General features: G+C 41.5%; 2 protein-coding genes across 6 annotated transcripts; one reads left to right on the forward strand and one right to left on the reverse strand.

Moving 5' to 3' along the window:
• The first annotated feature begins 234 nt into the window (after positions 1 to 234).
• On the forward strand, positions 235 to 13,051 carry svopa (SV2 related protein a). The gene is made up of 16 exons (XM_064937135.1): positions 235 to 459; positions 3,721 to 3,881; positions 4,151 to 4,236; positions 4,423 to 4,521; positions 4,761 to 4,832; positions 5,592 to 5,716; positions 6,070 to 6,133; positions 6,470 to 6,595; positions 6,684 to 6,812; positions 8,578 to 8,651; positions 8,893 to 8,969; positions 9,818 to 9,922; positions 10,075 to 10,186; positions 10,489 to 10,570; positions 11,048 to 11,137; positions 11,268 to 13,051. Exons 1-16 carry the CDS (start codon positions 425 to 427, stop codon positions 11,481 to 11,483), a joined length of 1,653 nt encoding a protein of 550 aa, XP_064793207.1. The 5' UTR covers positions 235 to 424; the 3' UTR covers positions 11,484 to 13,051.
• An 8-nt stretch (positions 13,052 to 13,059) lies between these two features.
• On the reverse strand, positions 13,060 to 18,140 carry LOC135514018 (D-amino-acid oxidase-like). Of its 5 annotated transcripts, XM_064937138.1 has the most exons (13): positions 18,054 to 18,140; positions 17,806 to 17,893; positions 17,479 to 17,531; positions 16,930 to 17,125; positions 16,516 to 16,630; positions 15,956 to 16,032; positions 15,691 to 15,756; positions 15,220 to 15,274; positions 14,662 to 14,766; positions 14,492 to 14,574; positions 14,180 to 14,297; positions 13,869 to 13,967; positions 13,060 to 13,732 (listed from the first exon to the last, which is right to left on the reverse strand). In XM_064937138.1, exons 4-13 carry the CDS (start codon positions 17,121 to 17,123, stop codon positions 13,607 to 13,609), a joined length of 1,038 nt encoding a protein of 345 aa, XP_064793210.1. In that variant the 5' UTR covers positions 17,124 to 17,125; positions 17,479 to 17,531; positions 17,806 to 17,893; positions 18,054 to 18,140; the 3' UTR covers positions 13,060 to 13,606. The 5 variants fall into 5 exon arrangements, with proteins under 5 accessions (XP_064793210.1, XP_064793208.1, XP_064793209.1 ...); XM_064937136.1 differs by lacking the exon at positions 17,479 to 17,531; XM_064937137.1 differs by lacking the exons at positions 17,479 to 17,531; positions 18,054 to 18,140 and having other exon boundaries at positions 17,806 to 18,047.
• Positions 18,141 to 18,904: the final 764 nt, after the last annotated feature.

The following is an 18,904-nucleotide window of genomic DNA, read 5'->3' on the forward strand; positions in this document are numbered from 1 at the left end:
CAGACTAAGATATCAGTTGTGTTGCACCATGCAATGAACACACCGGTCGCGTTCCCCTGCTCAGACGTTGCATTCATAAACCAATGGTTGCGTGTCACGTCTCGACTGTGTCATCGACTGACAGATTGCTATAACATATGATGTGGTTAGCTGATACGTAAAATACCTAACCAGGCGTTGTAAGATCCGGTACGTGTCAGCAACGCCAGGGCAGAGGCATGCACCCGTCCTCTCTGACTGGAACACTACTGTGACAACGACACTGGAAGCTGAAATTGTGAATATCTGCTCCTCATTGGCTCTCCGCTGAGAACAAGGACGGGTCGCTCTCCGCAAGCCCGTGGTGCTGAAATCTCGTCTCGCTATGATAACAATGTAACGGCAATGAAACACTTCACTGTGGAACCCAATAAACATCACCAAAATGGAAGATGATTTGTTCCAGTTAAGACAACTCCCGTGAGTATACTCAACAATATATATGTATATATATATAAATAGACTTAATTTATAATTTGATCGTGGCTGGGCTAATTTGCTAAACCGACCCAACAGACACAGCCTTTCTTAGCACACATTTTCGTGATCGTTTGATTCGCAGCTGTTGGTTGACAGAATGATCTCTTGACAATATTATGTGCAACATTGCATTCCTCTGTTGAGATAGCCACAGTGCAATACGCCACTCTACGCGAATACAATGTGGCATGTCGAGGAACTGACGGTGCGTTTTGTTTGAAAGCATCAATGACAGGTAAACAGTAACCATAAACCAACTCCTCATATGGGTGCTACAACAAGGTCGCCTAGTATTTGTATCTATTTTTCCCTTGTATCTCAAGGTATTTTTTACTGGTAGTGACAGAGTGCATATTTGTAAAATGGTTCATTCACATCATTGCCTACTGCATATGAAGCTACTACTGTGACAACATCATTGGTCATGTCTTTATTTTGATCATCCATGAGTTGCACCAGTTTGTTAGTATGGATTGGATAACATATAATATTTTACACAACATGTAGCAAATATAAAATTAAAATGAACAAATTCCCCTGTTATTTATGCTCGACAATAGCCACGCATTTAGCCTACCAATTACTGTATAGGGGTTGCCTATTACTCAATATTTAGTAGCAACAATTATGACCACGATTTAGAATATCCATACTACAATGTCATCTCTTGTGGATGATAATCTATTATGTTCATTTATGTTTATTGTTAAAAAGATTAACATGCTTTTCACTGAAAGTACAGTGAGTTTAGGTAAAGCTTTTAGTTTAGCTAGTCAAACAGAGATGTCCACACATGGCTGTCACTATCAATTTCCAACAAAGTTCCTATTGAGACTCTCCTTTTTAATGTGTAATAAAATAAAAGCATAACATTCTCTTTCTAATTGTTCCTATGGTAGTAAAGCAGTGACTTGGCAGTAGGCCTGGAAACTATCTAACTAAGAACTGAAATTGTGTAATAAGTGACTGTGGCTGCAAACCTTGAGTTCTAATGCTCAGAACTGCCTTTCTCCCCAGCGTGAACCCCCAAATAATATTTCCTAACAGGATACATACGGTATATCTTAAAAAGCTATTATGTTGAAGGAGAGGAATTTTGAGGCAATTAGGCCACATTGAAACGTTACTGCAGAAAGTGTCAAACCACCAACACAAAGGTTTACAGGATCTGTCCATTTTCCATTCTCCAAATCTATATATGAGATAAATGTGGGATTGTTCTGTACAGAACTGAAAGAAACTGAAGTACAGGAAACAAGGCATGTTGATTTCTAGGCTCCTCACTGGGCCACCAGCTGTATTTATTCTGCCCTTGGCAAATCTGTGCAGTAATTACAGTGATTAAGACATCACTGGTTCTCCTTCTCACCCTTCTCTGTCTCAGAGGTGCATACAGGCCTGAAAGCAATTGATGTCAAAAAGTCCCTTGGCCCTGATGCTCTAGGTGCCTGTCTACAACAATTAGCTGCAGACATAATTGCTCCCTCTTTAACATGCATCTTTAACCTCACCCTAGAATGTAATGAAATCCCCAAATTGTGGAAATCAGCATTTGTCCTACCTCTTTTGAAAGGTGATCCGACTCCACTGAATAACTTTAATCACAGATCTAGATTGTCTGTTCTGGCAAAGGTATTGGAGTCCCTAGTCAACATTTAAGGTTTTTAATGATATTCACTGTGCTCTGGATAAGAAGCAACATTATATATCTGTAGTCATAGACTTGTCAAAGGCGCTTGACACTGTGGACCATACCGTCTTAGTGTAGAGTTTGAAGTGCATTGAGTTCACTGGTCATGCTCAGGAGTGGTTTGTGAACTACTGGTCACTTCAAACCCAGTGTGTTAAGGCAGATGGCTGTAAGTCATACACCGTAGAGTTGTGCTCGGATGTGCCTCAAGGAATCATTTTTGGTCCCCTGCTGTTTATTATCTATAGCAACAACATTGGGAGACATATTGAAACAGCTGATGTAGATTTTTATGCAGATGACACGGTTCTCTATTCAAGTGGCAGCAGTTTGACTTTGGCTTTTGAAAGATCACAAACAGCTTTTAACATTATTGAACAGAATCTGTACGATTTGAAGTTTGTTCTTAATTCTTCTAAAACAAAATGCATGATATTTTCCAATACTGAACACTCTGAAAACCATGTAATTACTATTTTGGAAGGACATTCTGTAGAGCAAGTCAAAACGTACAAATATCTGGGACTTTGGGTGGATGAGAAGTTGACTCTTTGAATCATGCAGCCCTTTATTTTGAAACCAATCAGAGACGTCAGAGACGTCTAACTCAACATTGTGATCTCTACAGTGCTGTCAGGTGGACATCACCAGCAACACGCAGGCTCAAACACGGGTACATTCTTATTTATAAGGCCATTTTAGGAGAACTGCCATTTTATCTATCCTCTCTTCTAGCTTGAAATGAAAGCACATTATATATCTGCTCGATCTCAATCGTGTTTTATGCTAGCAGTTCCAAAAATTAGAACTGAGCATGGAAAAAGGTCATTTCATTACTCAACCCCTTGGTCTTGGAATTCCCTCCAAGCCAAACTGAAACTCCAGAACCTGTTGTCCTTGGAGGAGTTCAAAGGACAAATAGATGAACAGATTGTTGAGACATGTAGTTGTTTCTAGTTGTCACCCGATGTCACTTGTTTGCGTTGCCTTATGTAAGGAAGCATGTTGTGTTATTTCACATTCCTGCAGCACACATACACATTCACAGTCTTTTGCCTCTTGCCAGACCGTCATTGTAAATAAGAATTTGTTCTTAATTGACTTGCCTGGTTAAATAAAGGTTAAAAAAATAAAGGTCTGCCTCAATGTTCCTTTTACAATGTTCCAGTTTATAAACTCCACGTACAGATAACATACAGGTGTTTTAAGTATTATCTTAATTTGAGAATTCATATTTTTTCCTAAAATCCAATCTATTTGCCATCTACACACAATTTTTAGGAGTCACACAAGTTTCTCAGTTGTGAACAGCAGTGCGTAACTTCCCTCCGTTTCCCTGACACATCTCACCCACTGATGGATTTCACCACCCAGTCACAAAGCACAGAGTACATAGGAACAGCTTATATCACCTAGGCAACAGCCTCTCATTCTCGCTTCATTCAGCTCTGTTTCCTTACGGTAGACTGGCAACTGATCAAAGTTGATCTTCCTGGCTTTCTCTCTTGCAGCGTGGTCAAGTTCCGTCGCACGGGTGATAGCACACGCTCTGAGGATGACGGCGGGGGCAGAGAGCAGGAGGTCCAGATCGATGGGAGGCAGGCTTATATGGAGTCTGTGGCACTTCAGGATGGTGCACCAGTACCTCGGGAGTTTGCTAATCCAACTGATGGTATGACTGGGTCCCTCCTCAGCCTCCACTCTCAGTTTCCCAACCAAACTCATAACAACTCCCATATGCATGGACCACCTTCCCACTCTCTCCTTCCACCTATCCCCTCCCTGCCTGGGGACCACTGGGCTTTTATAAGTGGCTTTATCTATTATGAGATTGACTACAGTTACTCATTTTGGACACATTTATTTTAATAACTTGTAATCCATACTTGCAAGTCGTCATCTGTATTTTATGTGATTTCTTACTTGAGTTGTTCTCCACAGACACTTTCATGGTGGAGGATGCTGTGGAGGCCATTGGCTTTGGGAAGTTCCAGTGGAAACTCTCCATCCTCACTGGTCTGTCCTGGGTGAGCAGCCAAGCATTAGACAGGGCTAGTCTGGTCAGAGAGGAAAACATAACAGTTTCATAACATGTTGTGTATGTTCTGTATTACAAACATGTGCATATGGATTTAATGTACTGTACATGAGCAACATTCACTGTGCCTTCATTGTTTCCTTCCGCACTGGTCCTTGTGGCTGTTGTTTTTCAGATGGCTGATGCTATGGAGATGATGATTCTGAGCATCCTAGCTCCACAGCTGCACTGTGAATGGAGGCTGCCAAGTCTGTGGGTGGCGCTACTCACCTCGGTAATGCCTGACACATTCTTACACTGACTACAAGTAATACTAAATGATGACTAGATTGGTGGGGTAACAGTAGTTGTTGAGAAGCTGGTGGTGATTGGATGGACTAGTAATTGTAGTGATGAGTTTAATAGCAGTAGCTGTTGATGTTAATGCAGTCTTACAGTGTCACTTGTCACTTTTCATTACAGATAAAGCCTCTACATATAGTGATAACTTGTCCCTCTGTTTCTTTTATCCAGGCGGTGTTCATTGGAATGATGATCAGCTCTTCCATTTGGGGGAACATATCTGACAAGTATGGCAGAAAAACAGTAAGTTCAACGACTGGGTTTATTATGGGGGAGGTTATGACTTTCACAACAGAAAAGACACAGCCATATTGATTAATAATTTCACAACAGGACAGACACAGCCATATTGATGAATCATTTCACAACAGGACAGACACAGCCATATTGATGAATCATTTCACAACAGGACAGACACAGCCATATTGATTAATAATTTCACAACAGGACAGACACAGTCATATTGATGAATAATTTCACAACAGGACAGACACAGTCATATTGATGAATCATTTCACAACAGGACAGACACAGTCATATTGATGAATCATTTCACAACAGGACAGACACAGCCATATTGATGAATCATTTCACAACAGGACAGACACAGCCATATTGATGAATCATTTCACAACAGGACAGACACAGTCATATTGATGAATCATTTCACAACAGGACAGACACAGCCATATTGATGAATCATTTCACAACAGGACAGACACAGCCATATTGATGAATCATTTCACAACAGGACAGACACAGTCATATTGATGAATCATTTCACAACAGGACAGACACAGCTATATTGATTAATAATTTCACAACAGTTATTTGTTTTAAGGCTTTCGTGAGACATCAGTTTTATATCAATATATTGGGAAGAGATGGGGAATGGGGAGATCCATAACAGTGTGATGCGTGGTAGAGATAGTTGGGGTATTTTGTTGTCAGTGTCAGAGCTCACAGCTGTGGATGTGGGTGTGTATGTCTGTGTGTACACAGGGTCTGAAGATGAGTGTGGCGTGGACCATGTTCTATGGTGTCCTGAGCGCCTTTGCCCCCGTCTATGGGTGGATACTCTTCCTCCGTGCCCTGGTGGGCTTTGGCATCGGAGGAGCACCACAGTCGTACGTGTCCCTTCTCTCTGGCATTATAGCAATAGCTACAGTATATACTTTAGTAGTTCAAAGTAAAGGATTGGGTTATGTTATTTACTCAGTTATAAGTAGTCAATGTATAACTGGGTAGATAACATAACCCTGGCTGTTCCCCATAGTGACATTCATATTTCTCATTGTCACAGTTGTAAACAAATATATACATATATATTTTATTGTTTCATTCACACCTGCACTGCTGGAGCTCGGAGCTTAAGAATTTCACTGTACACTGCAACTACAACTGTGCATGTGACTAAATAAAAAAATAAAACATCTTATTCTAGAAGTGGCATAATAGTCACATGTCCTTCTCCCTTCAGGGTGACACTGTATGCAGAGTTTCTCCCCATGAGGTCCAGAGCCACCTGCATCTTGCTGATAGAGGTATGGCTTACCCTTAACTATCCTATATTCTGTATGTAGTTCTACCTTCTGTCTGTAGCTTGTCCAACCCAATTCATTTCCCCTACCCTTCTAACTCTTCTGTCCTGTGAGGTCCACTTTCAACTCTGTCAAGTCCTTAATTGATTTGAGACATTAGCAGGTCGGTGTGGTGCACATTGATCCACTTGTTTGTGAGTCATCCTCTTGATGCCAGGTTTGTGGCCCCTCAGGAGCAGGATAGGTCTCCACTCTTTGCTGGATCAATGAAGCTGCTTCACTGAGCCAGGGAACTCATCATGCCAACCTTCTCCTGTACCTATTGCTGTTCCCCTGCAGATATTCTGGGCGCTGGGCACTGTGTTTGAGGTACTGCTGGCTATCGTGGTGATGCCCACTCTGGGCTGGCGCTGGCTGCTCGGCCTCTCTACCATTCCGCTCTTCATCTTTGCTATCCTCTCTTTTGTGAGTATGACAGTAACAGCTACTACCAATTCACTTGAATTCTGTTTTTTACACTATTGAACGACTGACCCTTTGGTTTTGAAAACAGTGGCTGCCAGAGAGTGCCCGCTATGATGTGTTGACAGGGAACCAGGAGAAAGCACTGAACACCCTGAAGCGCATCGCCAAGGAGAACGGAGCCCCCATGCCCCTTGGAAAACTTGTGGCTGCAAGACAGGTATAGCCTGCCCTGCCCCGCTTTAGGCCCAGGTTTTAGAACTTTGGATTTCCTGGATATAGGCACTATATTGTGATCACTGCATCCAATGGGTATGGATACAGATTTAGAACCAAATTCAATAGTATGAGAAAAATGTGATTGATACATGAGGATGATCTTGTTCCTGTAGTGTTTGTAAATACCCTGGTATGTTGATTAATTACCTGAACCAGATTACAGGCACTGGTTACAGTGAGAAGCTTCCACTTGAGTGGACAGATTGATGAGAACCAGTCAATATTCAGGTCCCCAAGAAAGTAGACTTCTCTGTTTACATCACATACACTATCAAGCATTTCACGCATATTATTTAGATATTGACTGTTAGCACTTGGTGGCCTAGCAACACCCCAAAATAAAAGGCTTTAGATGTGCCAAGTGAAACTGCAACCACAACACTTCAATAACACTTGACATACAGTGGGGCAAAAAAGTATTTAGTCAGCCAACAATTGTGCAAGTTCTCCCACTTAAAAATATGAGAGAGGCCTGTAAATCTTCATCATAGGTACACTTCAACTATGACAGACAAAATTAGAAAAAAAAATCCAGAAAATCACATTATAGGATTTTTAAGGAATTTATTTGCAAATTATGGTGTAACATAATAATAAGTCTCAGAAATGGCTAATATATGAATGTTATCTGATATTAGCAAGTTATTGATTTCATGAACTTTATTTCTAAGGCTACATATATTAATATGGGCTATTTTCAGCCCATTACTGGGTAACTTATCAGAGATAGGCATAATATGGAAAATAACAAACAAGATAAAAATATACACATTTAAGTGTTTAAGTGTCTGTGTGTGCTGTGGGGTTGAACATACAAACCCATTGGCTTGGCTCTCTCATCCCTTCCAGGCTTTTAGAAAGGAGGGTGGACAATGAGCCTGTCATAACAGATGTATGCAATGTCTCCACGCGCTCTGGCAGCTTTCATGGCTGGGATAAGTTCTTTCCTCTTCTGGCCCACAGCTTCTGAATAGTCCTTGTTGAGGAAGATACACGTTCCTCTCAAGTTCTTGGCTCTTTCCAGAACAGCTACTTTGTCCTTGAACCTCAGGAACTCGGCCACTATTGGCCTGGACCTGTCACCTGGGCCGGTGGTGGGTTTTCCAGTCCTTTGGGCGCTCTCCACCTCAATCGTCCTGTGGTCCAAATTCAATTTCTCATTGATCATTTCCCTCACTTTCTCCTCAGGCTCGGTCCAGGTCTCATGTGGAGATTCTGCAATTCCGTCCACAATCATGTTATTCTACCTTGTTATCATGGATTCACACACAGAACTGATGTCCTCCCTCATCTTGCCGTTCTCCTGTTTAAATTAATTGAGCTGACCCTGGGAGAACTGCAAACTGTTCTTCAGGTCCTGGACCTCTCTGGTCAGGTTGTCCATTCTTTTATTAGTTGAATCCACCAGTATTTGGACAAAATACTTTAATCCATTTTCTTGTTGTTGAAACAATTGTTTGTTAGAACTCTTTTCGTTTCGTTTAAAAGATCCTTCCCCAATGATAGAGAGACACCATTGTCCTCAACGGTTCTCCCGCCGGCTTTGGTCTTTGTCATGGTAGCTAGCAACGTAGGTTACTCTGTTACTCCTCGCAGTTCCAGACAGGGCAGGTCACATGTAATGAAAATAGGGTGTACTAAAATTGTTGTAGTTTGTTTTGCTTCAGTTATTTATCTGTCATGTTGCTTTTCTGTTTTTCAATCAGGAGGACCGTGGGAAGATCCAGGATCTTTTCTCACCACATTTTCGCTGGACCACGATTCTGTTGTGGTTTATTTGGTAAATAACCCTTTTAACAAAGAAAAACTTTGAATTTCCTAATTTTTAATTACAAGTAATTAAAAGTTAGAAAATCCCATCTGATGACTAATTTCAACTTTCCTACATTACTAAAACATAACCAGTACTACTCTGTTACATACTTTGAATAAATGTCTTCATAAGACTTGCACATTTAATTAACCCAGTTTCCTTCTGGGAATCCTTATATTGACTGAGCACTGTGTTTTATCTGTCTCAGGTTCTCTAATGCATTTGCCTACTATGGCCTGGTCCTGCTCACCACTGAGCTCTTCCAGGAGGGGGGCGCCTGTGGGGGTGAGTCACTGCTCCTCTCCTCTGACATCATCAGTAACACTCACACAAACACTCTCAAGGGAAGCATTAACCTGCAGAGGCCAAACAATTGTATTAATCAGTTCATTCTTAGTGTAATGGGAGAACAACACAGGCCAAGGTAATTTCCGACATACAATTAACATGTCATCTTGACAACTAAAAACAGCATGTTTGTGTCATGCTTTAACCAAGAATAGCTCCCGTTGACCTGAGGTCACGTTAGCATATACACTGAGTGTACAAAACATTAGGAACACCTTCCTAATATTGAGTTGCATGACGTTTGCTCTCAGAACAGCCTCAATTCATCAAGGCATGGACTCTACAAGGTGCAGAAAGTGTGCCACAGGAATGCTGGCCCATATAGACTCCAATGCTTTCCACAGTTCTCAAGTTTTCTGGATGTCCTTCGGGTGGTGGACCATTCTTGATACACACGGGAAACTGTTGAGTTTGAAAAACCCATCAGCGTTGCAGTTCTTGACACACTCAAACCAGTGCACCTGGCACCTACTACCATACCACGTTCAAAAGCACTTAAATATTTTGTCTTGCCCATTCACTCTCTGAATGGCACAATCCATGTCTTAATTGTCTCAAGGCTTAACATTCATTCTTTAACCTGTCTCCTCCCCTTCATCTACACTGATCAATAAGGGATCATAGCTTTCACTTGGATTCACCTGGCCAGTCTATGTTATGGCCAGAGCAATTGTATCTAATGTTTTGTACACTCAGTGTACAAGGCCATTTCAGGAGTTGTGATTCTGTATGTCTGTAGTGGTAACTGGTGCATCACGTGTTTCTTGTGTTATGTCTCCCTCTAGAGTCAAAAGGTAGTAAGAGGGAGCCCAGGTGTAGCCTGGAGTGTAAATACCTGACCTCAGACGACTACAAGGATCTGCTGTGGACCACCCTGTCTGAATTCCCAGGTATACTTCTTCAACCTCAACTCAGTCAGTATATTGCTAAACACAATAATTGCTGTATGGGGAGCAGTGTACTGTGAAGTAAAGTAGGTTGTAAATTGTTCTGATCGATAAAGATATCTGAATAGATTGGTTGATGTGTTAATGTTGGGCAGGCCTACTGGTGACTCTGTGGGCCATCGATCGGCTGGGAAGGAGGAAGACCATGGCACTGTGCTTCTTTGTCTTCTCTCTCTGCCTTGTTCCACTTTACGCTTGTGTAGGGAGGTAAGACCATCCATTACGGCGTTATTACTACTAGTATTAGTAATGTACTACTCTCAAATTTAACATGACAAACATCACACTGTGGTGGATCCACAATTGACAACACAGTAACTGTGTTGCATTTAACGGTGCTGTTGTTATTAACAGTGTTGTTGTTAACAGTGTTGTTGTTATTACCAGTGTTGTTGTTAACGGTGCTGTTATTGTTATAAACAGTGTTGTTAACGGTGTTGCTGTTATTACCTGTGTTGTTGTTAACAGTGTTGTTGTTGTTATTAACAGTGTTGTTGTCTCTGCTCCAGGACCTGGTTGACAGTATTGATATTCATCGCCAGGGCCTTCATTGCAGGAGGTTTCCAGGCTGCTTATGTCTACACCCCTGAGGTGAGTTGATCGGCCATGGAACCCTATGGCTACATTATTGACTCTATAGAACGTCAGCTCGTACTCTAAAAACAAAGCTGAAGTGACTTGGCCTTGATTACAGGTAGACGGAGCTGGACAAACACACCTTTGATTTATAACCAGATCAAACACTGTAGCTCTGCCTCTTCCTCTGTTATTGTATAACTATGTCTTGAGGTTATTTATGGCTTCAAGATTATACTACATTTCAGACGTCAGCTTTCTGTTCAGTTGTATTTCTTTGATCGATTTGTAACTAAACGAAGGACTAGTTCTTTGCTCCATACTCTTCTTCCCCATTGGTTTCTAATAAGCGTCAATATGGTACAAACTAAACCATACTGTAAATGCAAATAAGGCGTAAAATGGATATTCCCCTTTGCGTAAACCACTTGAAGTGTCTGTCCTGAATGTTTATGAGTGATGTATTCCTATGGTGTTCTCCTGACTCCATAGGTATATCCAACAGCAACCAGAGCGTTAGGTCTGGGCACTAGTAGTGGAATGGCCAGAGTGGGAGCCCTCATCACACCCTTTGTTGCACAGGTAAAATAATTTCTTAAAGGTTACCACAACCAATATAAGGTATATTTGCTTTTTACTTAATGTGTACTGAAAGGCAGTCAAGTCTTCACAGAGAGACACTAATACTGCATTCCTCCTCTCTTTCCTGCAGGTGATGTTGGAGTCTTCTGTGTACCTGACTCTGTCAGTGTATAGCATCTGTTGCATGCTGGCTGCCATCGCCTCATGTGCTCTGCCCATTGAGACCACTGGCCGGGGCCTCCAGGAGTCCAGCCACCGCGAGTGGGGCCAGGAGATGATGGGCCGGGCCCATGGCAACAGCTCTGGGGGCATCCCACACTCTGACTCTGGGTCCCAGGAGGACTGAACACAGGCAAGAAGGTGGTGGAGGATGGAGGCTGGAGTGGAAAAGAGGGGCAATGAAGGAGAAGGAAGCTAGGCAAGAAGCCCTTGTCCATTCTCAACTCAAATGTGTCATTACTGGTTTGTATATAGGCACCACAGTGGCTTGAGAGAGAGCCTGCCAGCAAAATGTTATTCAAAAACATTTCTCTCCGATTTTAATGTTCGACCACTACCATGATTTTTGCTAATGTACGATAACCGCACTCTGAGTGAGACAGAGCTCAATTAAGTATTCAAAGCTGCACTGGATGGTGGCAGGGAGAAAAAAACATTTGGGTGGGATTGCCATGCTTCCAGCTCAGTATTTGAATTTTACAGTCATATTGTGAGAGAAGAACAGCGAGAGCGATAATAGAAGAGTGTGATAGAGTACGTTGATTTGCTGCATTGTTTCTATTAAACCCGTTTCCTTTAAGAGATCATACTCAGGTCCTACTACTTGTTTTTGGATGAGGGACAAATTGAGGACTTTTGCCTCTGCTTTGGGCAGCTGCTTTGAAACATCCCAAAAAGTCCATTATCTTGTGCAAAGCTATAATGAAAACAATGACATGTAACGAATTGCTATCTAATGTTACTGTAATTACTCACTCAACATAATCAAATCTGTACATCTTGGGTTGTCTGCACGTCCCCATCACCACGGTAACCATCAGCCACTGTAATCACCCTGCTGTCAACTGACATGAGGCACTTCGAGGTGTGGGGTCACTAATCTCAGTTACACTTCAGTTTAGAAACGTATAAGTGAGGCAATCATAATGACGACGTAAAGTCTCTCTGTGCAGCTGGTATAAGCATTTATTAGCACTCATATTGTAGTCTGACTTGAACGGGATCGTACTGTTGTCGCACAGTGAACATTGTTTATGTAAATTAGCGAAATTGCAGATGGGTACAGATGAAAGTTCATGCCAGGTGTTACAATGCTTATATGTGCATGTTGAAGGCTTTATATGTCATGAAACTGAAGTGCTACTGAAATCTTTGAACCGTACTATCCTTTCACCTCGTATTCCCCCAGAGTTGTCAGTCTGGTACAGTAGTATTTACTCCACATGAGTGAAATTATTCAAAGCAAACATAATCACATGGTTTTTCAGGGTACACCTCAATGGCTGGCTGTGAATGCTAAACATCATGTTAACCTGAATTCACATATTAAACACAAAACACTCAACAATACTGATAATACAAACACACACACAAACCTCCATACAATTTAACGGAGTGGCACAGCATTTGCTTACTGGACAAAAGTCATCTCTGTATATACTATACCAATACCTGGTTTGGTTGTTGTTTGTTGATGAGGTGGTGCGGGGATGGTCTTTGTCCCCTTGTAAAAGTAACACACGAAACAAGTTGTTGTTGAAAATGGTAGTGAACCTTGGACTTGTCCTAAAAGCTGTTTCCTAAATGCCTGCCATTGCAATTTAGTACCACATTAAAAATGTCTGTGCACAGATTATTCTCAGTACACTGGATGTAAAATGTGTATGATACAACAATAAATTAAGTTTCAAAAAAGCAGAATGTTGGATTGTGGAAGTATTTATTTCTTCACTCATTTTCAAACTTCATAAGTTTTCAAACTCATGATAACATTTTTGTTTGATATTGCACTCCTATTTTTATGTCACATTTGTAAGATTTGCTTATCACACTTTTGGAAAAAAATGTATTGGTTCAATATGTTATATATTAGCATCTCTTCAACTACAATATAACATTTTAACTTTTGAAAATAGATTTCAACCAATTAGCTAATAGTTATGACTACACAACAAAGGAAATAGTCATTCAATAAAAGCAATCCTGATGACTGGCATGAAACCATTTTAAGGCTGGCTGGTAGTCTTTGTGTTCCAAGTTAGCTGGTTTTGGGTTAATCAGGTACTCCACTACCTAAACTCTGATTTTGAGTTGTTCTCTTGCAAACAGGAATGAACCCTCACTGTTGTCTGAAGGGCCCAGGAGTTTCCTATGCGGGTTCCTTCGCAAACCGTTCTGATGTTAAAATGGTTCCATTCAGACATGTGAGAGATACTGATGCCACTGCTGTTTAGGTAATAAACCACTAGATCACAAACGAGACCTGGGCTCCCAGCCCTTCTGCTCCAATATCTCCCCCAAGAGCCGAGCTGCCTCCTGTGCACAGCCTCGGTGGATGGTCAATCCGAACCCTCCATGGCCATAGTTGTGGATCACCTGAAAACAGCACATTAATATCAGTGTTATGTCTATGTACTTTTAATCTGGAGCTAAAGGGTGACAAGCACTAATAGCCAAACAATACATCTTGGTTACTGAAGAAGTAGTAACCCGTCTATTCTTGGTGACTCACCTCAAATGTGGTTGGTCCAGACTGCATGGTCTCCCTCTCCAGTCGGACTTTACTACGAACAGGCCTGAGCCCTGACCAGTCCTCCACTATCCGGGCATGCTGAGGAGTCAGGGGGAGGTGAGCCATATGAATAAACAGACAGGGAAGAGCTAACTAATGTAGTTATACTGTATCTGTACTTGTTTTGTCTACTGGATGAGAAGCATTGATTTGGTTTGATAGCTGAGCCATTTAAACATAGGTGCTGTGATAACCCCTCTATTCAATGTCTGTCAGACCAGGGATCTCTTCAAAGGTCTGTGACCCCTGACCTTGAGGCTGGGCTCCAGCTGGCAGGCCCCCTCCCATATCTCCTTGTGGTCCTCAGAGTTGTTCTGCTCACTCCAGTTCCCCAGCTGGAAACACCCACCAACAACCACTGAACGACTCCTACAGAGACAGGGCAGAAGTTATTGGTCTTCAATTCACTGTATTCCAAAATAAAATAAAAAAACAAGGAGCTGAATACTTAGACAAACGTATACTTTGATTCTGTAATTATATGCAACAACTTGAAAAATGTGTAATAACTGCTTTATTGACACCTGCAGTAGGTGGAATTTCTGATATTTTATCCACTTTACCCTGGTATAATGTACGGTGAATTGTAGGTTCCAGCAGTGAAATTGTGGGTGAGGATCCAATGCTTAAGCCATGGAGCATCCACCTGAAACACAGACAGAGTAAGAGTAACATAATCAGCCATGTCCTCATTGTAATTACCAAACTCACCTTTCAACCTTTGCACTCTGACCTTCAGTATCTGCCCACGGCCTGGTGTGAGGTCAGGGTCAGGCTGGAGATCCCCTGACCTCACTCCTGTGCAGTTGATGATGACGTCTGCCCCACTCTCCGCAAGCTGAACTCAACAGACAAGGCGGCAGGAAGAAAAGTTGGGAGGTTGTATTAAAATAAATAAACACGGCTGACATTCATGAACAGGGGTTTATGAAAGCCAAAGCTCATCCTCTCTCTGGGGTGGTTTGTAGGATATTAATGACTGGATATTGGATATGAATACTTTCAGGATATTTCTCAAAATTAAACACTGAGTAAAACTAATATGGTTGAGCTGCACTCTGAGCATGAATGCACTGTACTGTGTAAGACACTCCCGTTGGGTAAGGAAAACACATGCCTAGATTAGATGGAAATTAAATAAGCATAGTAAAATTACTGTCATCAGGACAAAAGAGGCCAAGGACAGAATGAGGTCCTCAGATAATACAGCACCTTCTATCTTCATACTCCTTGTGAGGTGGGAGTCTTAGAACATTCCACACTGTTCATTATATTCATTTAGAACTCTCACCACTTTGAAGGACTCTATCCTCCTCTGGTAAAATGTCACACCTCGCTTCTGTAACCTAGAAACATCATATAAAGGTATATAGAAAAGGAAGTAATATAGGGAAGCCAAATTGCACATATTTATATGATGTTAGGTTGGGTGCTAAAACATAATATTGACCTTGAGAGATGATGAAACCACCATAAGAAATAAATAACACATTATCTTTTGCTTCCCCTTCCCACTAGATAAACCCAGCTTATCCCACAGCTGTACCAATATAAAGTTATTCTTAAACAACTGGTTTGACCATTTGTAAAAATTCTAACTGCTTTAAAATTGTATATTTTGTAATGAACTAAACTGGTCATAGATTTATGTAAAATATAGATGGTTAACTTACGAAATGGAAATGCTTGATCATATGGCCCTGTGTGTATGAACTATCAACACTTTTTTGGATATCACAGATAAGGTAAGTAAATCACTCACCAGTCCATCAGCCAAGGCAAGTAACTTTTCCCCTCCACCATGAGAGCAGTGTTGAACCACCCATAGCTAAAAGGCCCCCCGACATAAACAAGGGGAGAATGACAGTGAGGGTCAAAAACAATGACAACTGATAGGGGCACATGCTGCATGACCAGACTCATTCTAAAGTCATCAGCCGTATAGGGTTGCATGACTCCTGTCGACATATGACAACAGCCAACGGGACTAATGCAACAAAAGCATAGCAAATGTCCAAACAAAGTACCAGTATGCAGGAAACAGCTCCAGCTCTCGTTTAGTAAGCCGTCTGAAGCCCAGCACACTATCTTTAAAAGAGGGATCCTGCAATAAAAGAGAGTGAATATAGTTATTAGTTACTCATTTTCATGACCTTCCATGCCTGTGCTGGTTTGCGGTTGTAATGCAGAGGCTTCATTAATCCTTTAGCCTTGTGACAGAGAGAGCATACAGTGTGGTCTCAGTGGCCATGTCTTCTAATTATGTCATGGACCTGTCTGTGTATTACTGAATACTGTAATTCACTACAGTCCCTGGTTTGAATCCAGGCTGCATCACATCCGGGTGTGACTGGGAGTCCAATAGGGCGGTGCACAATTGGCCCAGTTTCGTCCGGGTTTGGCCGGGGTAGGCCATCATTGTAAATAAGATTTTTTTCTTAACTGACTAGCCTAGTTAAATAAAAATCTTGAAATGTTTAACTGCTAGGCCTTGCCTCCATGTGAGTGATGAAGTATGGGTCAGTTAACTTTTATCTGAGGGTGAATCTATGTCATGATGTTTAGCTGAAGATACACTAATACTCACTGGTGCAGGCTCACTGCAAAGGTTGTAGCCAGACTGGAGGAAAATCCCCATTTTGATAGAGTCCGGGGAGCTCAGGAAGCTCAACAGGTAGTCAAACGTCTCCTTACACCATTTTCTGCAAAATAACACAGAATGATACAGTGCAAGCATTCACTTATAAAACGTTCTATTGATTCACTGACTACAGGTGTGCACAAAATGTACTCATCACAGGAGGTTGGTGGCACCTTAACTGGGGAAAATAGGCTTGTGGTAATGACTGGAGCGGTGTCAGTGGAATGGTATCAAATATATCAAACAGATGGTTTCCAGGTGTTTGATGCCATTCCATTTGCTCCATTCCGGCCATTATTATGAGCCGCTCCCCTCAGCAGCCTCCCCTGGTATTCATAGAGCCAAGCAGAAAGCCCTCACGTCTCCTGGACATTGCCCTTGTCGTAAAGGTATGGCTGCCAGAATCCTGCAGCCCCATCGCTGGTGGTCAGTGGGGTGAAGCAGTCCGCATACACCTCAATGATCAGTGGACTGACTATGGAGTGGTACTGCTCATAGATGCTTTGAGCTGTGGACAGGCCACTGACCCCAGCTCCGATCACTGCCACACGCATGTCTGGAAATAACAAACACAACAGTTTATTGTTGTTGCTACTTCTGTTGTTATTATTACTTATTTTTGTTTCTGATTTGCATCCATTCTTTGTGACCTTGGTTCTGCTCAGAATCTGCTACCATTCCATATAACTTTTAACAAACATTTACATGTCCTTGAGTGTACCTGACCCTCTGACCATCTAACTGTATGAAGTAGCCTGAAATTGTGAAAAACTGAATATAAATATATATCAAAACAACCCCGAGCTGACAAGGTAGAAATCGGTCGTTCTGCCCCTGAACAAGGCAGCTAACCCACTGTTCCCCGGTACGCCGTCAAAGTAAATAAGAATTTGTTCTTAATTTACTTACCTAGTTTTAAAAAAATGTAAAGCCTGCACGTGACCACTCTTTGACAAATCCTTCTGAAAACAACATTGGAAACTGACAAAGTAGCAATATAGCCTGTAGAGATTGGTATAAATAAGTATGCTTCTTGCAGGTTAAAACAGTGTGAAGTATCTGTTTTGCTCGATAATCGATGGCTTTGCTGCAACTTGGAAAATGAAACATTCTCGAAATGGAGATTGGTTGGATGCAGAATGTAAGAAAAGAAGGAAGGTGAACAAATAATTCAAGAAATGTCAAAGTAAACTAGAAATCATTATAAAATGGAGACAGCAGGAAAACTGGATTTACCTTCTAAATTGCCTTGTCCTCGAGCTGACAATCCGCCTCCAAATATAGCGTCACATGGTCGGTCCAAGGTACAGAAGTCGTCTTGGGTCTACGTGACAGATAAAGGCTTGAATATGAAAATATATCCCACTCTATTAGCCTTAACCGGCAATGAATAATGTACTGTAGAAAAATATTTTGTTAAAACTAATAGCATTACAAAAATGACATCTACTTCTACTAGGTAACATTTAAAACGTTCACCGTACTTGAACCCATACGGACTGTAGGGGAGAGAGGCGAACGTTGAGCCATTTTTACACTTAAGCGTCTTTCTTTTTCCCAAAGCAGTTAAGCCAAAACCACGCCCCGTTATTCAGAGAGGCGTTCTACAACGCTTTGAGCGCTCTCCAAGTCCGGAAGGAAATGTCACGTACGCGAAATTTCAGTCACTGATTAATAACGTTTGCCCTTGTATTTCAAGATTGAAAAATATAATAACATAATGTCGTTGACAGAGCTAGCCATTAACGTCCCTTAACGCTCAAAGACAGATTCAATGGCTGTAGCATAGCGTATTCGACTGAATGATTAGCTAATAAATATTTGAGAAATCATGAATAGTAAGCATATGCTTTTACCTGATAATACACTACTAATGATAACATAACAACTTCAAATACCGAGCTAGTAACGTTAAGTAGCATAAGTAAACTTAGCTGACCTTCAATTGGGGGAATTCAGCAGAGTTCTGAGACATTTTTTTACAAAACTCTGAAAATAAATACTCGGGCAAATGTTGATAATAATAAGCCTGCATTACAGTCGGCATCTAACGTTAATTGTTAAATTACACTTTCCATCCTTGCCTTGGAAGGCCACTGTCTCTGGGCTGATCAGTGAGAGAGACTATGCTAGCTAGCCAATTGGAGCGTAGTAGAACGCCCCTCTGAATAACGGGGCGTAGTTTTGACTTAACTGCGTTGGGGAAAAGAAAGACGCATTTTTTACATTCAGCATCACTACTATATTTCCCTTGACTTATTCTTTCTAACAAAGATATCTACACATTTTCAGGATGTTGTGTATCTCTGGAAATGATCAGAATGAATATAAACAT

The sequence above is a fragment of the Oncorhynchus masou genome, chromosome 25 (genome assembly GCF_036934945.1).
Source record: "Oncorhynchus masou masou isolate Uvic2021 chromosome 25, UVic_Omas_1.1, whole genome shotgun sequence".
Lineage (NCBI taxonomy): Eukaryota > Metazoa > Chordata > Actinopteri > Salmoniformes > Salmonidae > Oncorhynchus > Oncorhynchus masou.

Bases quoted from the DNA above. Each gene is read 5' to 3' on its own strand.
- LOC135514018 (XM_064937136.1), bottom strand. From the start codon at position 17,123: ATGCGTGTGGCAGTGATCGGAGCTGGGGTCAGTGGCCTGTCCACAGCT. The intron at 15,757-15,955 runs GTACTTTGTTTG...GGGGCCTTTTAG, and splicing joins GAGCTGTTTCCTGCATACTG to CTATGGGTGGTTCAACACTG. The intron at 15,275-15,690 runs GTGAGTGATTTA...TGATGTTTCTAG, and splicing joins TTGCCTTGGCTGATGGACTG to GTTACAGAAGCGAGGTGTGA.
- svopa (XM_064937135.1), top strand. From the start codon at position 425: ATGGAAGATGATTTGTTCCAGTTAAGACAACTCCC. The intron at 10,571-11,047 runs GTGAGTTGATCG...CTGACTCCATAG, and splicing joins CTTATGTCTACACCCCTGAG to GTATATCCAACAGCAACCAG. The intron at 11,138-11,267 runs GTAAAATAATTT...TCTTTCCTGCAG, and splicing joins TCACACCCTTTGTTGCACAG to GTGATGTTGGAGTCTTCTGT.